This window comes from Notothenia coriiceps, unplaced genomic scaffold (genome assembly GCF_000735185.1).
Source record: "Notothenia coriiceps isolate Sejong01 unplaced genomic scaffold, NC01 NC01_scaffold00017074, whole genome shotgun sequence".
NCBI lineage: Eukaryota > Metazoa > Chordata > Actinopteri > Perciformes > Nototheniidae > Notothenia > Notothenia coriiceps.
The window spans coordinates 35,925-56,979 of NW_011349775.1; the positions used below are offsets into that span (position 1 = coordinate 35,925).

The 21,055-nt window shown below is 45.1% G+C and overlaps 1 protein-coding gene across 1 annotated transcript in view; it reads left to right on the top strand.

Annotated features, from left to right (window-relative positions):
• The first annotated feature begins 557 nt into the window (after positions 1-557).
• The window catches only part of kmt2e (lysine (K)-specific methyltransferase 2E), a 23,841-nt gene continuing 3,343 nt past the window's right edge, over positions 558-21,055 (top strand). Inside the window, exons 1-21 of the mRNA XM_010776587.1 lie at positions 558-602; positions 1,143-1,234; positions 2,916-3,027; positions 3,596-3,825; positions 3,931-4,070; positions 4,765-4,946; positions 5,048-5,086; positions 5,176-5,376; positions 5,500-5,630; positions 5,794-5,911; positions 5,995-6,104; positions 6,196-6,448; positions 7,855-7,953; positions 10,266-10,337; positions 11,679-11,864; positions 12,062-12,388; positions 12,616-12,912; positions 13,342-13,492; positions 13,590-13,816; positions 13,908-13,964; positions 14,142-14,699. Coding sequence (XP_010774889.1) covers positions 558-602; positions 1,143-1,234; positions 2,916-3,027; positions 3,596-3,825; positions 3,931-4,070; positions 4,765-4,946; positions 5,048-5,086; positions 5,176-5,376; positions 5,500-5,630; positions 5,794-5,911; positions 5,995-6,104; positions 6,196-6,448; positions 7,855-7,953; positions 10,266-10,337; positions 11,679-11,864; positions 12,062-12,388; positions 12,616-12,912; positions 13,342-13,492; positions 13,590-13,816; positions 13,908-13,964; positions 14,142-14,699 — 3,627 coding nt within the window. The remainder of the gene's footprint in view (positions 603-1,142; positions 1,235-2,915; positions 3,028-3,595; positions 3,826-3,930; positions 4,071-4,764; positions 4,947-5,047; positions 5,087-5,175; positions 5,377-5,499; positions 5,631-5,793; positions 5,912-5,994; positions 6,105-6,195; positions 6,449-7,854; positions 7,954-10,265; positions 10,338-11,678; positions 11,865-12,061; positions 12,389-12,615; positions 12,913-13,341; positions 13,493-13,589; positions 13,817-13,907; positions 13,965-14,141; positions 14,700-21,055) is intronic.

Genomic DNA, 21,055 nt, shown 5'->3' on the forward strand with positions numbered 1-21,055 from the left:
CTCTGCCTCCTCACCCTCTCGCAGCGGGTGTTCACGTTTTTAATGACATCTGTTCCTTGTTAAATACTCTTTGACGTGTACGAGCTATAAATAGTGCATACCTTGTAGGGCTGCACTTTGTAGTGTATCTTTTTTTATTCTTTTATTTTTTATTGTCCTCATGGTGTCAGCTTGAACAATAAACACATTAAGAAAGCTTTCAATATTGCAGTCAAGAGAATACTTTAGAAAACTTCACATTCAAATGTTACAAGCATTTTATTTGTATTGGTCCCTTTTGTGTTTGGTTAAATTGGTACAATAAAAAAAAGTAGGAATTAATTTCCTTATTTTTCATTCAACAAATAGTGAGTTATGTTTTAACACTATTTTGGAAGCAGCATCAAGGCAGAACTGAAACACATTAATATCAGTTTATTTTTGCAAGTGATATCGTTATCGCGTATTTTCCTCATATTGTGCAGACCTGATATCGAGATGCACGCCTTCATTTTAACTTCCCAAACATTCTCCCTCCTTTCTCTCACTCGTCACCTTTTCTTTTGCATCATGACGCAATGCCTTTGCTGTTCATCTTCAAGTCTGATCAAGACTGCCTGCATGTCTGCAACACTCCTACTTATGTGTACTCCCTAGGCCCTCCTTTCCACTTCCCATGAGTAGAGACATGAATGATACAAACCCTTCTGACACATGCACACTTACATGCTCACTTCCTTCTTACGGAACAGACTGGCTCACTTTTGCGTTCTGCATGAGTTTTTGTCTGTGCCTCATTTGCTGATTCACTGCTAGGTCAGATGGAAGGAGAGCAAAAAATAACTTTATAAATAATTTCCTCCTTTAGCCACTTAATGATACATGATTTGGCTAGATCCATGTATTATAAAATGTAGACTTTGATCTGGTTAATCATTAATAGTACAAAGTTAGTGAGCCTAATGCAGCCAACTATGATTTTAAAATTCTCCCTCTATCTTTTCAGCCAGGCTCTTTCCTCATTCTTAAACAGTTTAGATTCCTCCGTTTGGCAGTTAATCTGTTGTGCACACACGCACAAAAGCGCGTATAAACACACACACACCTTTCCCCGGGATCCGCCTCCAGACCTCATGCATGCACTTACGTTTTCACTTTGACAGTCATTACTTGAGCGGCAACGCACACAGGAAGTGTTGCACATTGCTCCTACAGCATGCAGCAAGAGCGAAAGCTCTGAGAAGGGCTCACACAGGTATCGTACCACCACTTTACCTCACTTTACAGTACTTTAATATTTCACTTGTAGCATTAATACTTGCTTGGGCTATAAGTAGTATCTCCAAACTTCTGTACTTGTTTTCTGGGTTAGGGTAAGAAAACCTGGGCAGTTTCAAAAATGCAGAAATGCTGCATGGCCTGTTCAGAGTTGCCGTAGTCAGTTAGTCTTTTGTACCTATCCTACCCCGTATACCTCAGGCTGTCCAGTATGCTTAGTAAGCTTTTCATCATGTTCTTTACCTTGTTTATGGAAGCTTATTGGCAGTATCCCTGACACATTTTATTGCGTAAGGTGTACTTTTAGTGTTGAGTGATAGGCATACTAAAGAAGGAAACAAGCTTAACAGCTGTCACGTTTACCTACAATCCTTGGTTTTCATTTGTGTCTGATCTTAGAACAGTTTTCTGTACAATACTATGTGAAACGAGGAGAATCCAGTGATGTTTTACAGTCTTGAGCCATTAACACATGTGAATATCTGACAGTCACATGAAGAGCTACCGCACCTTGCCTTTAAACTCCTTGCATGGTGCTTGTCCTGTAGTGTTTCCCGCTCTTCCCTTTTTATTCCCTCTTCATGCCGGACTTTGTTGTCTCATGCCACCCGTTTTTGCCAGTTCCACTTCCCTCTTCCTCTATAGCCAACTGAAGAATAGTTTAATGGTGTCAAAGTAAGGGTGGGTTGGGTCTGAAACGGCCAAACAGGCTTACTCCTCAACTGCATTGTTATCCTGTTGAAAGTGGATCTACTGGTTTGGTGTGATGGCTATGCGTTTTTTGTTTTGTGTGAGTCTGAGACAGCTAATTTATAATGACATGTTTGTTATGTGGTTTCAACGGATGAACCACAAATCACTTTGACATGCAGTATTGGTAGAATTTGTCGGGTCTACATTTCTGTCTGACCAAGATGACAGTATGCACAGCCAGTCATACAAGAAGTACTCAGATCTATTGCCTAAGTAAAAGTACCTGCTTATCCCTGCATTCCAATTCCAAATTAAGTAAAACTGCTGGGACAATGTACTTAAAACAAAAGAAAAAGATCTCTCAGTACTAACTATGTTGAAACATTTCCCTTTTATCAGATATATGGTAATATATGATAAAAGAGAGTTCTGCCATGCATGTGTCTTATTTTTTCTCTACACTCTTATCTTTGCGCTTTATAAAGAGCAGATTGTTTTACCTCTTAAGGTTATTTACTTGAAACCATCTTAAAAGAGGAGGACATGTTTGTCAAATCCAGTAACTATAGCTGTTCATCTAACAATGTGACAAGTAGAGCAATATACAATATCCACCCATCTTATGGAATACAGAAGTAAACAATAGCATGATATGGAAATACTTAAGTAATGTATACATCGTAATTGTACATAAGTCAATTATTTGAGTAAATGTACTTCTCACCACTTTGTGTGCATTGGCCTGCTGCCCCAGGCCCCCTGACAGTGGTACTGTTTAAAGCATCCATATTCTCCCCACTCTGCTGCTGTGTCACCAGCAGTAGCTACACTGCTTCCCTGCTAAGCACACTGACGCACACACACTTCCTCACACTGTTAGAGGGAAACAATTACTCTATGTAACCTTGTTATCTGAGTTTTTCAGTGTACAGTAATGTGCCCTCTTTGTTTGTTTTGCTGCTCAGCAGACCAGAATCGGTGGAGGCTAGCCCTGTGGTGGTGGAAAAGTCCAGCTACCCACACCAGATCTACAGCAGCTCTCAGCATTCCCACAGTTACATTGGCCTGCCTTACGCTGTGAGTACACACACTGTTCTTCACCATGTGACAAATGACCTATACACCTTGAGCCCTATAAAATAATCATATATCTCCAACGGTCTTTTCAAAGGATTTTATTGTGAAGCATTATTTCAAAAGATAACAAAACATGTTATTGCCCTGCTTTCTTTCGTATAAAGAAACATGAGTCAAAAGACACAAGAGAAACCCTTTTTTTATATAAAAATAAAGAAATCTAGGAATTCTTTTTAAAATAAAAAATATGGTAAACATTAGATGTGACAGCATTGAAGTGAAGGTCATATTTTTGACTCAAAAAACTCAAACACATTCAATCACTACTTTAAGAATGTGTGATCTGTTATACTGTAATAATTCATGAAAAAAGAAAGTAAACTAATCTGTAGTTGTAGTCCAACATGAAATAGTTTTCCTTTCCCATATTCCTGGGAATCAGCAGTTGATACTATTTGAACCCCATCAGGGTTGAAGTTCTTTCACCCTCACAAAAATGCCTGTACTACTAAACTAAACAGTCTCTTACCTATATCTCAAGACACTTAATCTTCCCTCCTTCCATCAGGACCATAACTATGGGGCACGGCCCCCACCCACTCCACCGGCCTCCCCTCCCCCCTCCATGTTGATCCGACAAGGAGAGGGGGGGTTGTTTGTTCCAGGGGGCCAGGACGAAGCATCCAGGGGCACCACGCTCAGCACCTCAGAGGATGGCAGCTACGGGGCTGACATCACCCGCTGCATCTGTGGCTTCACCCACGATGATGGCTACATGATCTGCTGTGACAAGTGCAGGTAAGATACAGGATCAAGATCTGAATAGGATTCACACATATGTCCCTCCTGTGGCCCTCGCTTTCCACACCATTGATTTAATATTTTTTTGCTTTTCATTTTTAGTGCATGGCAGCATATAGACTGCATGGGCATCGACAGGCAGAACATTCCTGAGACCTACCTGTGTGAACGCTGCCAACCACGACACCTGGACAGAGAGAGGGCCATCCTGCTGCAGACCAGGAAACGGGAATGTTTGTCTGGTAAGCAAAATTGCACAGATGGATACAAAGCCCCTAGTCCTCAACTTATTCGTTTTGGTTAACCTTTTGAAAAATCAACAAAGTTACTGAGTATGGACACAACGTTTGGTTAAATTTGGTTAAAAGTATGTTGTTTTTTCCTAGCTGCATCCCCCGCTGTAACTTGCAATGTTGTACAAAGTCTTAAAGGTTTGGAAAACTGTCAAGACAATCTGTTTTTTTTTCAAGATTATAAATATGCTTTAATTTGCATATATATTTTAAAATGCTTGATTTTCAAAATGTTCCATGTTTTATCTGAAAAATAAAGCATATCAAATCAAATTCACTCACCAGTCTGGAAGAATTATCTCAGAAAACAGTATTTTTTTATTAGTGGAAATGGCTGAATGCCATTCTCTAGAGTCTGTACAAACCCCAACATGTTGAGGCATTAGAAGTTTTACTATAACAGCTATTCGATATACCTTTTACTTCTGCTTTTATGGGCCTCCCTGCTGCTGCTGTTAATGGCGTCAGTGAGCGAGTAGGTTGGAGGTGATGTTAGGATGCATTGTCCTCCCCCTGCAGCCTGTCAGCCCCAGCCTGGGACACACTGACACCTGCTGGACAAGAAGCAAACTCCTGCAGCAGCTCTAGCTTTTTATAGCGTTGTTCACTTCTCTCTCCTAATAACTCATATTTGCTCATTCAGATGGGGACACCAGTGCTACAGAGAGTGGAGATGAAGTTCCCCTAGAGCTCTACTCCACCTTCCAACACACACCTACCAGCATCACTCTCACCACTGGGCGCCTTGGCAATAGGCAGCCTGATAAAAAACGCAAAAAGAGTGGTGACAAAGAGCCTCCAGCTTCCTCTGCCCGAGCTAAAAAGGTCAGATTCGACTTTGAATTGGTAATGAACCCATTTAACAAGCATAATATATTCTATTCTTGAATCTCAGTTTGTATTAAATTCCTTTACTTCTCCGACAGGCCTTCCGAGAAGGATCCAGAAAGTCCTCCAGAGTAAAGGTAACCTCACAGAATAAAACCCCTCACTGTTAAGATTGCTGTTGTTGTCCTCTGTGTGAACCAACCACTGTAATGTTGTTTTTTCTCAGGGTGCAGCTCCAGAGCAGGAGCCGACCGAGCACCCGTCTCTGTGGGAGAACAAGATCAAAACGTGGATGGAGCGCTACGAGGAGGCCAGCAGCAATCAGTACAGTGAGGACGTCCAGGACCTGCTGCGTGTTAAAGAGCAAGGCGACGGCAAGAGCCTGGCATACAACACGCACCCTGCCTCTTTCAAACCGCCTGTGGAGGTATGAACGGTTTGCAGTCTGTACAGTAACATTTCCAAAACGATCCACCCTTAAAAGAATGTGGAGTCATTTGATGTGCCTGCCCCTGATCTGTGCTAATGGCTGACTGTCTCTCTCTTACAGAGTCAAATTCAGAAAAACAAGAAAATCCTCAAGGCGGTGCGAGACTTGGCCCCAGACTCCCTCATCATCGAGTACAGGGGGAAGTTCATGCTTCGACAGCAGTTTGAGGCCAACGGATACTTCTTCAAGAGGTCAGGAGACTTGTCACTTATCACAGGGATCTCTCCTTGAAGAATGATAATAGATTACTGCTGTATTTTTGAATGCGTTTCCAACAAATGAAGCACTATTAAGGGCTATGGCCACTTGTGCTTTTGATTTCAATGAGTAACATTCACGCATTTCCTCTTTCAGGCCATACCCCTTTGTTTTGTTTTATTCAAAATTTGATGGACTGGAGATGTGTGTGGACGCTCGCAGCTTCGGCAATGAGGCACGCTTCATCCGTCGCTCCTGCACCCCCAATTCTGAAGTAAGTAAAGATTCTTTTAAAAGTGAGCTCTTATGCATAGTTACATCACTCCTATTTATCATGTTTTTTTCAACCTCCCCCAGGTGCGGCACGTCATTGAGGATGGGATGCTGCATCTGTACATCTACTCATTGAGGCCTATCATCAAAGGCACAGAGATCACCATTGGTTTTGATTACGACTATTGCAACTGGTGAGTTTAAAAGAATAAACCTTGGCAAGTAGCATGATGATCAAATGTCGCCTTATAACTTCATATTTGTTCTTTTTCTTTTCTCTTATAGTAAATACAAGGTAGACTGTGCCTGTGTGAAGGGGAACCAGGAGTGCCCGGTGCTCAAGCACAACCTCGAGCCCACAGAGAACCTGGGCTCTGGAGGCCGGCGCCGAGGGAGTCGCAAGGACAGAGAGACGGTCCGGGACGACCTGGGCCAGAACCAGAACATGGGTTTGGACGGCGAGGGGAAGAGCAAGAGCGTATGTGACGGCAAACAAAGGAAACTCTCTCCTCTCCGCCTCTCCATCTCCAACAACCAGGCAAGATTGCACTTTTTAAGAACATCACACTGATGCACCCAGTTTCATCCTTTTTGAACACTTGACTGTTTACATAACTACATAACACAACTGTTAAAAAGGCATATTTATTGTTTATTTACGTTGGCCCTTGTGGTCCATGCATGTCATTTAGTTTGGTCTTTGTTGAATGTTATTTGCATGTGTTTTCCATTCCTAGTCCCTCTACATCCTCTTTAGTTCCCTCTTGTTCTCATCATCCCTTTATTCATTCACTTCTGCCCCCACCAACTAATTACTTTTACAACATAGTTCAGATTCATTGCACAAGACACCTTTATGCCACTTGTCTGGCAGAGATGTGTCGCATTGTAAGACCCTTTTGTGCAATGCACTCTAAGAATGGCGTTTGTCTTGGATGTGTTAACAGCAACAGAAATTCTCCTCTGTCGTAGTTCCATAAAAGGAATGTTCCCTTGACCAAGCCAAATTGTTACAGATTGGTTTCTTTCAGCAGCTTGAAATCAGAGAGATGGTGTTAGTGCAAAGTGTTTATGTATACTATGAGACTGTGGTTTAGACATCCAGACGTTGTAATGAGTAGAGGTGAGATGATATGTCCCAACTGAGGAGAAAACTATTACTTTATTCATATCTATCACAATTATGTTGATAATGAATGGTTAACTAATCTAAAACACATCATAGCAACTGTTCCACTGTGAGCACACCATGCTGTACCTGCACCCTCTTCCAGAACACACCTTGTGGCAGCTAACATAATAGTGATAGATATGAATAAAGTAATAGTTTTCTCCTCAGTTGGGACATATCATCTCACCTCTACTCATTACAACGTCTGGATGTCTAAACCACAGTCTCATAGTATACATAAACACTTTGCACTAACACCATCTCTCTGATTTCAAGCTGCTGAAAGAAACCAATCTGTAACAATTTGGCTTGGTCAAGGGAACATTCCTTTTATGGAACTACGACAGAGGAGAATTTCTGTTGCTGTTAACACATCCAAGACAAACGCCATTCTTAGAGTGCATTGCACAAAAGGGTCTTACAATGCGACACATCTCTGCCAGACAAGTGGCATAAAGGTGTCTTGTGCAATGAATCTGAACTATGTCTGGAAGAGGGTGCAGGTACAGCATGGTGTGCTCACAGTGGAACAGTTGCTATGATGTGTTTTAGATTAGTTAACCATTCATTATCAACATAATTAGACCAATGCCAAGTTTAAAGCAGTTACTTTAACGATATATATTACAGGTTAGCACCTACCCCTCCTTCCTCACCCCCCCTTCCTTCCTTCCTTCCTTCCTTCACTCTAACCTGTCTCCCTATAGTCTGTAGCCAGACTGACTGAACAGCCATGATAAAGCGCCATGCCCCCCTCTCCCCTCCTCTTACAGGATCCTGAGTTATATGAGGATCTAGAAGACAAAACCTCCGTTAGCAATGAAGTAGAGATGGAATCAGAGGAGCAGATTGCAGACAGGAGGAGGAAAATGGTAAGTGTGCTATGCTAGGGGGCTACAATCTTTTTTTTTTGTTGCCATGCAGCCACCTAGCAGAAAGAGTTCAAATAAATATAATACTGTCCCCTGTTGCTCTGGGTGTGGACCGAACTGTTTTTCTGCTGTGGGGGCTGGGGCTCTTATAGGAGCAGCTGCTACCCCCCTTCCATGAATCTCCCCTCGGCTTCATCACTTATCTGCTGCTAGTGCTCACGCCTCCGTCAATGCCCCTGTTGTTGTTTTCCTCAGTCCTATTGTTTTTGTTTGTTCCTCCCTTCTGCAGCTTTGCTCGTCGCCTTCTTCACAGTACAGAGGCTTTAAGCTGGTCTGCTATTCACTTCTCGCATTTTTTGGCTTTTATTCTCCAGCATATTGAGAAATGAATGCGCCTTTAGTGTCACACGCTAAGGCCATCTCATGTCAGTGGAAACAAACCAGTATGTTGTGTCGTCATGCAAACTGCCACTGGCCCCCAGGGTTCATTAGTAGTAGAAGCACCGCTCGACTCCCACCTTCATTGCGGTTTGAAGTTCTGGAATGGGCCAATTACTTGTTCAACCAGTGTTTTTCTTGCCAAACAGCCGTATGTCCCTGAGAGATGAGATAAAACACTCATGCAAACAGGCGAGCACTACCCACACACTCTGGAAATTACCCCGCAGTAAGCTTCATTTCACACAGTGGACCCAAGGTGTAAAGTGCTGACTCATCTTTGGCCAACATACAGCTTTGCTAATCGGCTAAAAAGGGATAGATAGTGGAAGAGAGGGAGAGGGGAGGGGCTGCAGAGGGTAGAGCCTTGTTGCCAGGGCCATATTGACTTTGGGAGATCCAATAGGCTGGTAACTATGGAATGTGGCCCAGGAGAGAGCTCAGCCGCTGGATCAGAGAAGTGTGTGTTCACAAACTGACGATCATAAAGCGCAGTTTATGCATGTGGGTGTTATAAATCTGTTCCGCAACAAGGTGCGTGGGAGATAAGGTTGTTGTGAGCTGGCCTGATATTTAGTCTACCTAAACAGAAGCCTCCATTGTTTAAAAGGTCCTCCTAGTTTGCCTGCTGGATTATGGCCCAAAGATCATGATTATTTATTGGAATTGGCAATAAAAACACACCGCTCCAGTGCCCACAAAGCCGTCAGTCCTCTCTCACAGTGCTGTGTTCATCACTCGTCCTTAGTTGATATAATATAATAATTTGCCAGTTCTGTTGTGGTCTTAGCTCATTAAAGATGGCAAGTCCAGCAAGCATGTTTCTAGGAATTGCTTAGCATTTGAGCAAGTGTGAAAGGAAGCCATGTGTCCGAGAGAATAGGAAGCTCAACTGCTACCGCTGTGGGTATTGCAGAAATTAATATTGAAAGTGTTTTCAAATATTCAAAATTATTGAAAAATCTATCATTTTGACAAAATGATAAGAAGATTAACCAAAGGTTCCTCTCCTTGGACTGTGGGAGGAAACCAAATCACGTGGAGGGACCCCCGCAGGGAGAACAGGAGAATGCACAGAAAAGCCCCAGGTTCGTAGGTTGCTGAGTCGACAGTGCTAACCACTGCAGCAACGCCTGTTGTTTTCGGTGATTGGGGCACGTGTGGTGTTGTTTCTTTGCTGCAAACCAATACACAACTTTTGGCCAAATTTGAGTCCTTTGTGCACGTGTTGTTTGTTCTTCTTTCCTAGACTGTACAAGAACAAGCATATTTTCTGATTGATTGATGGGTCTTAACATCCGACGAATTGTGAGACTTAGAAGCTTAAATGTATCCGCAGGTGTGTTTGTATCCAAAGCTTCCAATAGGATGTCCCAGAGTGTGATTCAGGGCAATGGTTTTGGACCAAGACCAGTTTATTACCAAGTTTTCCTATTTCCCTCATGATTGTCAAATTTCTTCAGACAGCCGCAGAGTGTAAAGTGTACTTACCAAGCTTGTTCTGTAATATGATATCACAAAGAGTTTGTTTTTAAGGATGTAAAAACCCTGAGGTTGCTGCTGCAGGCGTGAACAGCAATCAAAGAAAACCATTAGCTATTTGAGAAAACCCTATGTTTAGATGACGTTAGGAATAATTTAAAACACTTGGCAGTTTTGGGGTTTCATGCATGCTTTCCTGAGACCTATATAGTTACCTGTATTCTCTGTACAAAGATATTACTAAGTCCAATACCTACAGTACCTGTCGCAGGCCTATTGTGTACCACCAGAAGATGAGGGAGCATACGTCTAGCCCTGTCCAGTGTTTGTGAAGCCTTGTTTAGGGGGGACGTGTCTCTTCTAAACTGGGCTGTTTTTGATTGAACATTCAGGCCAACCCAGCGGAGCAGTCCCATCTCCCTGTCGGGGCGGCTGCCAGCTGGATAGGACTGAAACACAAGGAGGTAAACTTGAACCATTCATAGCCAACTCTTCTCCACCCATCTAACAGCCTCCCCACCCCCAAATCTCCCCAAGGTGACTGACTTAACAAGCGTCTTTACAGAAACCTGTCTTCAGCCTGATCTCTCAGAAATATGTCTTTGCAGTATGTGTTCTGGTACAAATATATTTTAGGGGTGTGCTGACTGGAGATGGGGCTCCTGGTTTGTTTTGGTGGAGGTAGAGGTGGGCTTATTTGTGGCTAGGGTTGCAAAGGGGCGGAAAGTTTCCGGGAAATTTCCAGAAAGTTTCCATGGGAAGTTAAGCTGGGGAATTTTGGAAATATTCGATGCAAAATTAAACAAACATTGTTTTTTAAGTAGAACAGAACACATTTTAATTAATTTATTGAACAATTATTTGTTTCATTGAAAAACGAAAACAGGAATGTTGAGTTAAAAAAATGCACCCCCGTCCAAAAATCCCCACAAAGTCCCATTCAAAATGTTACATGAAAAGAGCCCTTCTCCCTCCAAAAAGTCCCATTTAAACATGCAAATCTTCCTTCAGGCAATCCTCTGCATTTTTGCTAAACCCTTCCAGTCTTTGGGCTCTTCCTGGGCCTCATCAACATCCAACTCTGAGTCTTCCTCTTCAGTGTCACTGTCCAGCCTGGTTGAGGATGGCTCCGTGTCAGGCTCAGAGAGCCTTAGGTTTACCTGAATGCCAACCAGTTTTTCCACCCTCACATTTGTGAGCCTGTTGCGAACCTTTGTGTGGTCTCAATAGCCATGCAGTAAGCAGTGTGCTATGGCATGGATATTCAAGTGTACTTGAATGGTTTGTTTTAGTCAAGATTATGCTAAAATATACTTTCCCCAACTATATTTAAGTTCCCTATGAAGAGCCAACCTTCAATTTTGAAAATTCCCAGTTTATTCCCATAAATTCCCGTTTATTCCCTTGGAAAGTTTCCATCTTTGAAAATTCCCGGAATTTTGCAACCCTGTTTATGGCACAAACATGCATATAGGAACACATAAGACATGCAACATCCTGGTTTGTCATTGTTAAATGTTAAGCGCTATGTCCGTTAAGGTTCAGCAAAGCTTCATAGTTTAACTACATTCATTTATTTTCCTGTTGCTCCTGCCTGGACTTCTTTCCTTTTGAGTTTTTCTTATTGTGAAAGCAAGGGGTAACCTTCTTTCACTCTGCACAGCTAGACCGGCTTTTGCTGTGCAGCACACATTACCAGTTGTATCGCTACCTCAGGTCCTCTGTGGGAGAGAAGTACCTTATGGATGATGAATGTGTCTGCTTCCTCTTACCCTTCTCTGAACCCCACGTTTATGTCTCTGCAGACGCGAGAAGAGAGGAAGATGGAGGCCATCCTGCAAGCCTTTGCGCGAATGGAGAAGAGGGAGAAACGCAGAGAGCAGGCCCTGGAGAGAATCGGCACGGTCAAGCCGGAGCTCGGGGGTCGCAGTGACATCAAGGAGGAGCCTCCAGCCACACCGGAGATGGCAGATTCTCCAGCTTTCATGCAGGTGAGAACATGGAGACACAAAGACACTCCTGTTATGTGTTCTTTTGAATACTTTATCATCACACTGCAGAAATCTGGAGAGTATAAAGTCATATCACTTTATGAGAGAAAGTAAATCAGCTTTTCAACTTCTGTTAATAGATGTATCCAACGTTTGCATTATTTTGAATCAATATAAATACTCATACTTTCTCATAGCCACTTCTGGAGGTCAAGGAGGAGCCAGGGTTAAAGCCAGCCAAGGTCAAAAGCTCGAGGAACAGGAAAAGTTTTTCAAGGAACCGAACACACATTGGCCAGCAGCGCCGGCGAACTCGCACCATCAGCACCTGTTCGGACTTGGCACCTGGCTCTCCAACCGAGTCTTTGGAGCCTATGTCCAACGAAGGCATGGAAGGAGAGATGCCCTCTGCACCGGAGCCAGAGTCCCTTCCAGCCGAAGCACCGGACAGCAGCCCTCCACACAGCAGCTCACCTGCACCCGACAGACACCGCATGGGGGGCAAGAACTTCAAATCTAAGAAGGTACGGCCATGGTTACACTTCTACACGAGCAACAGCAATGACTCTTTTGTTTTGTCTTGCATCACAACTTTGTTTATTCAATTGATGTACTATGAACCCAAAAATACTTTCAATAGTTTATTTGTTTTGTATAATATGTACATGAGTCAAACACATTACATTTATGGGAAACCCAACCCCTGATGGAGTTATTTTAAACATTTGTATCAAACTCTTTTATCCAACAGCACTTTGTAAGTGAGTGGGTGGGAGAGAAGCAGCAGGAGTGTGGGGCACGAACCCCAGAGCCGGCCCCTGAGAGGCCGCTGAGAATAAGCAGCGACCCTGAAGTACTCGCCACGCAGCTCAACGCCCTGCCAGGCATGGCATGCTCTCCGCAGGTCTACAGCACGCCCAAACACTACGTCCGCTTCTCGTCCCCGTTCCTGGCCAACCGCAGCCCCACCACTCCCGGAGTCCCAACTGGGAGACGGCGTTCCAGGGAACTGCCTGAAACACCGCCAACCACTGGCTCCTGCAAGAAGGTACGGAACACCGATTGAGAAATATTTGGATCTGATACCCATTTAAGAAATGTTTATCTGCCCAAATCATATGGATCTATCCTTTGATTATTAGTGATCCATCATTAGCTTTGTCAATCTGAATTTAAAACATGATATGAATGAAAAAGTTCAAGTGTGGTAAATATGAAGAAATGTCACTCAGTCTTCAGCTAGACCTACCCCTGTGATTTTACGTGCTTACATTTTTATGCTTTTTGACACAACTTCAGACAATAGCAAATACAATTTAAAAAAAGGTCTGTCGTAAGGCATTTTGAACATTGAATTTACCCAAAGCAACAGTATCTCTAAATCATCTCTTTAACCAAATCTCATACATAGGCTTATTTATGTCTTCTGCTTCTCACTGAGCCTCAACTGAAACTGAACCTGTTCTCTTCCTCACAGCGATGGTTGAAGCAGGCTCTGGAGGAGGAGGGCTCCCCCAGCCCGGCCAGAGGGCCCAGTCTCCTCATGCCCTGTGAGGGTCCTCTCAGCCCCTCCATTAACGGAGACTCTGACAGTCCCCTACCTTACAATGGCACCTGCTTACTACCGGGTATGAAGCCAGCACCAAGTCTAACTTTTTGACAGTTAAAATGTAACTTTATTGAATGAATGTTCAGTTAAATAACACACTAAATGTCTTCCTACAGAGTTGCCGACTCCTTTGAAAAAGCGGCGGTTGAGTCCGTTAGATGCCTGCATGTCGGAGAGCTCGACTCCCTACGGCTCCCCTTGTGCCACGCCCACCAGGGCAGAACAACTGGAGGCACCCGTCACCCCCATCTTACTGGCTACCCCACCACGTCCCCGAACAGAGGAGCCGAGTACAGAACCCCTGCCCAGTACCCCAACACAGACATTTAATGCTCTTCAGGAGGTAAGGCTCCCCTTGAAGAAACCCCTTTGATGTTTCACGTGTGTTTGAGGAGCAAAATAACTGATGACTGAAGTTTGTTCTTGTTACACAGAGTGACTCTTCAGTGGAAAGCTCCCCCGAGGTCAGCCGGAAACCCAGTGTGCAAGAGGTGAGTGAATGACGGTTTGAGGATTGAATTGTTCAACGGGTCAACAATTTCATTAGTATTTCCAACGCAACTTGATTGATACAACGCAACTTGATTGATACAACGCAACTTGATTGATACAACGCAATTCCTTCATTGTGGCTGTCCCCTGACATTTCTTCCTCCCTCCTCCCCTAGGCCGATCGTCCTCCTTCGTTGGTCTCCTCTCCCTCTGCTAGGACTCACAGTACAGACGGACTCCCAGCAGAAACCAAGGTGTCGGTTCCTGAGAGTCCCCAGCCTCCTGCTGCTGAGCCTGTGGACTGTGGAGAGGACAGGGCAGATGGTGTGGTTGTCGAGGGCAGCAGTGATGCTTCCTCATCTGCAGAAACATGTGCTTCCTCTTCTATCTTATGGATAAAAAGCCCAGAGAGAGTCACGACTGGACCAGCTGGCCTGAACTTCTCTCCAGTCAACTCGAACTTAAGGGACCTCACCCCCTCTCACACCCTGGAGCCTCTGGTGACTCTTTTCAGGCCTGAGGCTGCAGCTGGGGCTGTAGCAGGGCCCGCAGCAGCAGCAGCAGCAGCAGCTGTGTCATTGGTTGTCTCTCAGACACCCTTCATTGAGGGCCAGGGGCCGCTCTTTTACCCCTGCATGGAGGAGGGAAGCGCACTCGGCTTCTCACGCTCACTGAACGGGGACGGCTCTGGTGAGGCGGGGGGGTCATCACAGAACCCCCCACAGAAGAAAAAGGTGAGTTGGCACCATAGACTGTATATATAAATGGACGTAGTGTCTGTGACGTCACCCATAGGATTCTGCAGAGTTGCCGAGAAGCCCTTAGTAGGCGGAGTCGGCCACTAACGGCTCGACAGCGACGTCAGAGTCTAATCCCGCCTGCTCCAAATAAGGGCAAAGAGGCGGAGCCGAGGCGGGACCTGCTGCCTCCGAACTGGAAGTAAACAGAGCTAGCTCAGGCTAAGAAGCTAAGCTAACATGAAATACATGCATACCAAGTTACTGCTAACAGTGTAGTTCCCCTATATAAACGTTACATTCATAATGAAATGAGACAATCTGCAAGAGAATTAGCTATATTTTGTTATTCTTAATGCTTGTCATTCACACGTTAAGAAAAGACGGACTCCACCGCCCGGACCTAACGGAGCCGCAGTGGGCTAGCTCCGGGACGCCGGCTGGAGCTAGCCCCCTGCGGCTCCGTTTGCTCCGGCGGCCACCACATGGATAATTGGGTCCCCTATTAACATTTGCTCCCGTTTAGCATTATGGGCATCATAGCCATAGACTATAAAAGTCTTACCCAAGGCTGAATCATAAACTAAAATGTATATGTATGTCATACCTGCCAACCCTACCGATTTGGGCGGTAGTCTACCGCTTTTGACATGTTTCTACCGCCTACCGACTTAGCTGGCTTTCCCTACCGATTTAAAATCTTCCCAAGCTATAACGAATAAAAATGACACTCCATATACACTGGACTCGACTTTTGGTGGACACCGTTTGCAGCCTGATCGCATCATACAAACAGTAGTCCTCTATGTTCTCATTCATAACACTCCGTTCGATGTCTCACTATGGGATGAGCCTCAACGCGTATGCAAACAGAAGCCTCAATCTCATTACGCCAATCCTGATTGGCTGGGGATCTTGACGTCCACGTCAGGGAATCCACCCACCCTATAAGTAGCTTGCGCTACGACGCAGCGTCTTTCAAACACCTCTTCTCGCTTCAGAGCACATCTCGAATTATCAGTAGCCGGGCTAGCTTAGCAGTCCAAAGACTGAACCCAAAGCTAACATTCGTTCGACGGGCGCTTGCCGGTTACTTTTTTGCTTTGCAAGCAGACTGAACAATATTAACACACCAGTTAATATTGTAATCTGCCTCGCCGTTTCTTTCTTTCGAAATTACGGTGAGGTTTGATTTTTTCTTCAAGCTAGTAACATACCTGATGCTAGCTTTTCTTACCTCCACACCGACACCACGGTAGCGAGGACATACTCTTCTCTCTCTCACACCAGAGGAGACGGAGATAAAAGAAACATATTAACACACCCAGTTAATATTTTTTAAACTCGACATCGCTTATGCATCATATAAGCGGCTATACTTCAGGTGTTCGCTAGTATCACTCGTAGAATGTTATTATAATAGCTTTGATAGGGATCTGCTTTCGCGCTCTACATTTTTATGGGACAACCATTAAGAGCGGGGACTAACTAGGAAATAGTAATTCAACGATGTATGACCTCCGGATATCGACGTTGTACCGACCGATGGGTCCAACTTGGGACGCTGTGACCGCGTATGTGGGTATTTTGTTTTTTTCGGCGGCGTCTGGTATTTTGTTGTCAATCCGCCGACGCACGTAAGGTGTTAGGGCAGATGGTACGAGTGCGGAATAACTCCTCTCGCACGGCGATGATTTTCTCCCCATTCTGGCTGTCAGAGACAAAATGATTATAGTCATTTAATAACAAAGAATAAAGAGTAAAAAGTAATCTGTATTCTGCGGTAACGGCGAAGTTCGGACCTTGTCTTCCCTTTTACTAAATAATCTCTGTTATTACTATTGTACACAAACTACAGCTGGGAGTTTGCGCGTCGCCATTGAGCGACAGCAAACGACTTAGTATCAGTAAAGGGAATACCCCTTTGAACTCCTACTTGCAAGACCGTTAGTGAGCCCCCGCCCTCTTACCCCTTACTCCCGTGGGCTTTGTGTACTTTAGGTAATTATAGTCACTTTGACTGGTTAATGGGTCTGCTAAGCGAGGACCGTCTGATCCTACCTGTCGGCCTTGAAGGCTTCCTTCTCCTCTCTCTCCGCGCAGTCCCGGTCGTCTGGTCGAAGAGAAGAGCGACCACCCTTCTACTTTTTGTGTGACCCAGCCAGTGGACTTCGTAACTCGCTTGCACGGCCTGTCTCTCAAAAACGGTCGAGTAGGAGGTGACGTGAGATCACGACCCCGACCTCCTTGGAGCCGCTGGCCGACACCAGAGACGCGAGCGAGTAGTCATAGAACGCGCCCGTCCTGCACTCCGTCGAACCACTCCTCGGACGGCGGCTCCGTTTTGCTCGCCTTTCTTGATAACTGGTCCTACCGCCGACCGTGGAAGTAGCCGTCCCTCTGTCTCTGGACCTGCTCGGAGCAGTAAGGAAGAAAAATAATAAGGGTAGTATTCTTGATTGTAGCTTCGCTCTCACCTCGTTTTAGAAGCTCTTGCCTTGTATCCGTAGTCAGGTCTCTGAGGAGATAATAATGTTAGGCGCAAACGTTCTTCCTATGTATCATCGTCGGTCGCTGAGAACTCGGTGGAACGCGAGAGTAGGCTTCATTGGTCTGTCGTGTCTAGTATTTAGTGTTTCTACGTGTACTTATACGGTATCTCGGTACTCTGACGGGCATTCTTATAGGATTTTTGACCTCCGTTTTACAAGTGTCACTAGCGTGATATCTCTAGCTTTTAAGCTTCTATGGGTGTGCTCCGGGTGTCACATATATCGAGCTGTCAGAATAGCGTCTTCGAGAGCGTACACACCGCCAGTCGTCGCTCCTGCTTGCAACTCAGGACCTCCTGTCGACTTTCTTTGCCGATAATAGTGCCTGGCTATGATGCGCTGCTAGTTAGCGTATGCTGACTTTTGCCAGCCGGAGATACGGGGCGCGAGTCGGGCCAGCCCCAAGGATGGCGAGCCTTAACGCTTCGGTTGGGGGGTGGGAAGCACAACCTTTCCGACGCCGATTATATTCGGTCCAAGACCCGCCAGTACTGCCTCGTCTTGCGAGAGCTAATGGGTCGTGTCAAGTCTTCTCTGCTCTCTAGGGTGACCTAAATCCCTCGGAACAGACGACTTTTACGCCGCTCGTTAGATGTTATATCTCTTTTGGTCTGTGAGCAGGTCAGTTATGAGGGCTGCTCTACTCCTCGACGGAGAACAGGAGTACGGCGAATCCCCTAACGAGGAGAGCATCCACTCTAAGGACCTCCTAAAGGAACCGGTTGAGAGTCCGGTGATATCTACGAGGTCGTGACCTGCGGTCGCGCAACTTGGCCGGACGCTCATGATAATGGTATCCGGGTCCTCGTTTCCGACCAGCTAGCGAAAGCGGCCTTTCTCTCGCCTGTACGAGGTGCGTTTCTGATAATACTCGGTACTCTTTTGGCTTGTCTTGTGCTATTCTTTACATAGGAGAGTCGCACTGGAGTACTTTGCGTGGGCTCACCTTGTCTTCTCACTTGATTTGTCTCTCGTATGGAGAAGGCAAGGAGGTATATACGATGGAGGTCCTGTAGGACGCCGCCTGGTACCACTCCAGGTCAACCCTCGGGGTCGAACTGGTCGGCCCCCGAGCGAGAGTGTCTGGCGGGCGCTTGGAGCATGATACGGCGGGGCTGTGTGCCGTTCTGGATCTTGTGGGTCCGACGGTCCCGAGCCAAGTCGCTGAATGTGTGCGTCGGACGGTGGTCGACAAGTAGATTTTACTGTCGGGTCAGATGACTGTGAGTCGCGTCGACCTGATGTGGTTAGGGGACGCCGCCTTCTGGTGTGGGTTTCTTAGTCAGATAGGCGTAACGGCCGGCCGTCTGATTTCGCCCTGTAGGCTGTCTCCTCTCAGGTTAGGGCTTATTGTTCTGTTCGATCGACCCATCGTATCGGGCAGCGAAGGGCCATACTCCATGGAATTACCACTTCGCCCGTTGCTCATTGTTTGTGTGTCATGTTATTTGGAGCGGACAGTGGCGTCGCCACCAAAGATAGATGAGCTTTAATCGAATTTCATTTGATCTTGGTGACTGCTAAGCATAGAGGTGACGGGGAGTCGTCCGTGCTCTCTGGACCACAGCTCAGACACGATCTCGTAGAATTTCTCGTATGGAACGTCAAAAATAAATGAATAGATGTAAATAACGGGATGGGAGTTTTGGAACGGTATATTTTACTATTGTTTTAGAGTTTTTTCTTAATCTTACGTTTGTCTAATAACTGAGACAAAATAAAGAATGTTTTCTTCTGTTATGTCCGTCCTTAAGTCTGTTCCCTTTTGCCTTTTTATATATCTCTATTCGATTGAATTCTAAATATAAAAATTCCAAGTTAGCATTATGTACCGCAGGAGGGCTTTTGTTAGTGTGTCGTCCCTTGTCGATTAGTGCGAGGAGCTTAGCGTTGGGCGCTCCAAATCACCCCAACGCGACTCATCTCGCCAACACAAAATTCCTGACCATAAAACGCCATCAAAATGTAAGCATCCTGATATTGAGAAAGGTGGGGTTATAACTATTTAGTATGCGCGGCTCGTCGATGAGTTTCACCAATTTATCTCCGTATCTGGCAAATCAACTTTCGTTTATGGTCGGACGAGGATCCTTTTCTTTTTTTGGTCTTTTAAATGTGTTTTTTTTTATGTCTTTTGTGTGTAGCTCCCAGGTCTGTCATCTAATTCTTAGTTATGCGTCTCTTCTCTTGGGCTGATAGGGCGATTGTGCTCTAAGGACCCACCGCTCCAATACTGCATCGTATGTAGGGGTACGTGTACGTTAGTATCTGAGAGGTTGCGAGATACTTGATCTCTTTTACTTGTATTTCTTTGGCATAAATTGTTTATACGTATTGTTGTAGGAGAAAGTATTACTGGCGAGTGAGGTTTTGGGTTGTGGTTCTTTTTTTATGCTGGTTTTTGACATTCTTTCTACGTCGTGTGACTCAGGATGGGGAGCGACTAGTGTAGGATTGGTGTAGTGTTTAAAGTTTTGTGTAGGTAGTATAAGTGGGTATTGGATTTTCATGTCAATGTTATTTAATAGCTTTCCTGTGGGTTCTTGTGGTATTGTCTTTGTTAGGTTTTGGTTGCATTCGTTGCGATTCAGGCATTGTCGGGGTCTATGTGATGAGGAATTCTTGTTTGGACACCACCGACATGACTGTTATGGGTTGATGTGTTTTTGGAGCTTCTTTATCCTTTCACATAGTACGTGTCGAACGTTCCCAACTACTCCTCAGCTCGGCTCGGTCGAGGTCCGCAGAGGGAAACACGAAACAAACAAACAAGGGGGACAGACACAACAAACACACACGTACCACCGACAGTAGGACCGAGGGTCCAAGCTAGGTGAGTGGACGCGTTAGCGACACGGAGGGCTTGGGATGTTGATTGAAAGGTAGTCGTAAATTTTGCTGTATAGTTGCCTCCGAGGTGTTGGAAAGAGCGTCTAGCAGTTCATTAGTCTGGCACTTAGAGCGCAGGGAGGAGCCATGTGTCATCACACCCCAACGTAACTATTGCGCTCTATGCCGACTATGAAACCGCATCAAAGAACTAATTACCTAGTCAATATTGTCAGGGACGGTCTTCAATGATATTAAGTTACGATGAAATTCAATATCGGCTATATACTCGATTGAAATGATAACCACTACACTGCAATCGATTGTAAGACATAGATTGCGCCAGTAGTGGTTCTATCCGACGGGTCAAGGAGGTGACCATAGGAGTGTGGTGCGAGTTAAAAGAGAGGCTACGCAATAAAGAGATTAGGAACGACAGGACGCAGAGAACCTGCGGATAGTCCGAGTTATTAATCATTCCGACAACCAGGCAGTATACGTACAGGCTATAACGTACAGGAGTTGAAGAAGACACAGAAGAACAGCTTTGATCGTAACCCTAGGTACAAATAATATATCAATGTGGCCGGCGAGAGGGGGAACACAGGGGGCACAATGCAGTGGTGCGCCCTCCAGTGCTACGGCTCCGAAAAAATACGCCTACCTTTGAAAGAATGTTTTCGCTGCGGTCTACAGTGACCATCACATATAAAGACATCATAAAAAAACTTTAGATCACATACGTAGGTAAAGATGTGGTATAATAAGTCGTCCACAGAAATTGGACCTTCAACGAGAAATTTGGGCGTATCGGCTCGAGGCTCAGGACTGAGAGACCACTACCTCCCTCTCTTCCCAGGTAGAAACAAGCGGCCCCACACCGCATCCTCACCTTTACGATCATTTGTCCATCAATGCTCTTTTAGTTGAACAGCAATTAACGGCTTCCTTTTTCGCTGCCGCATCTAAGAT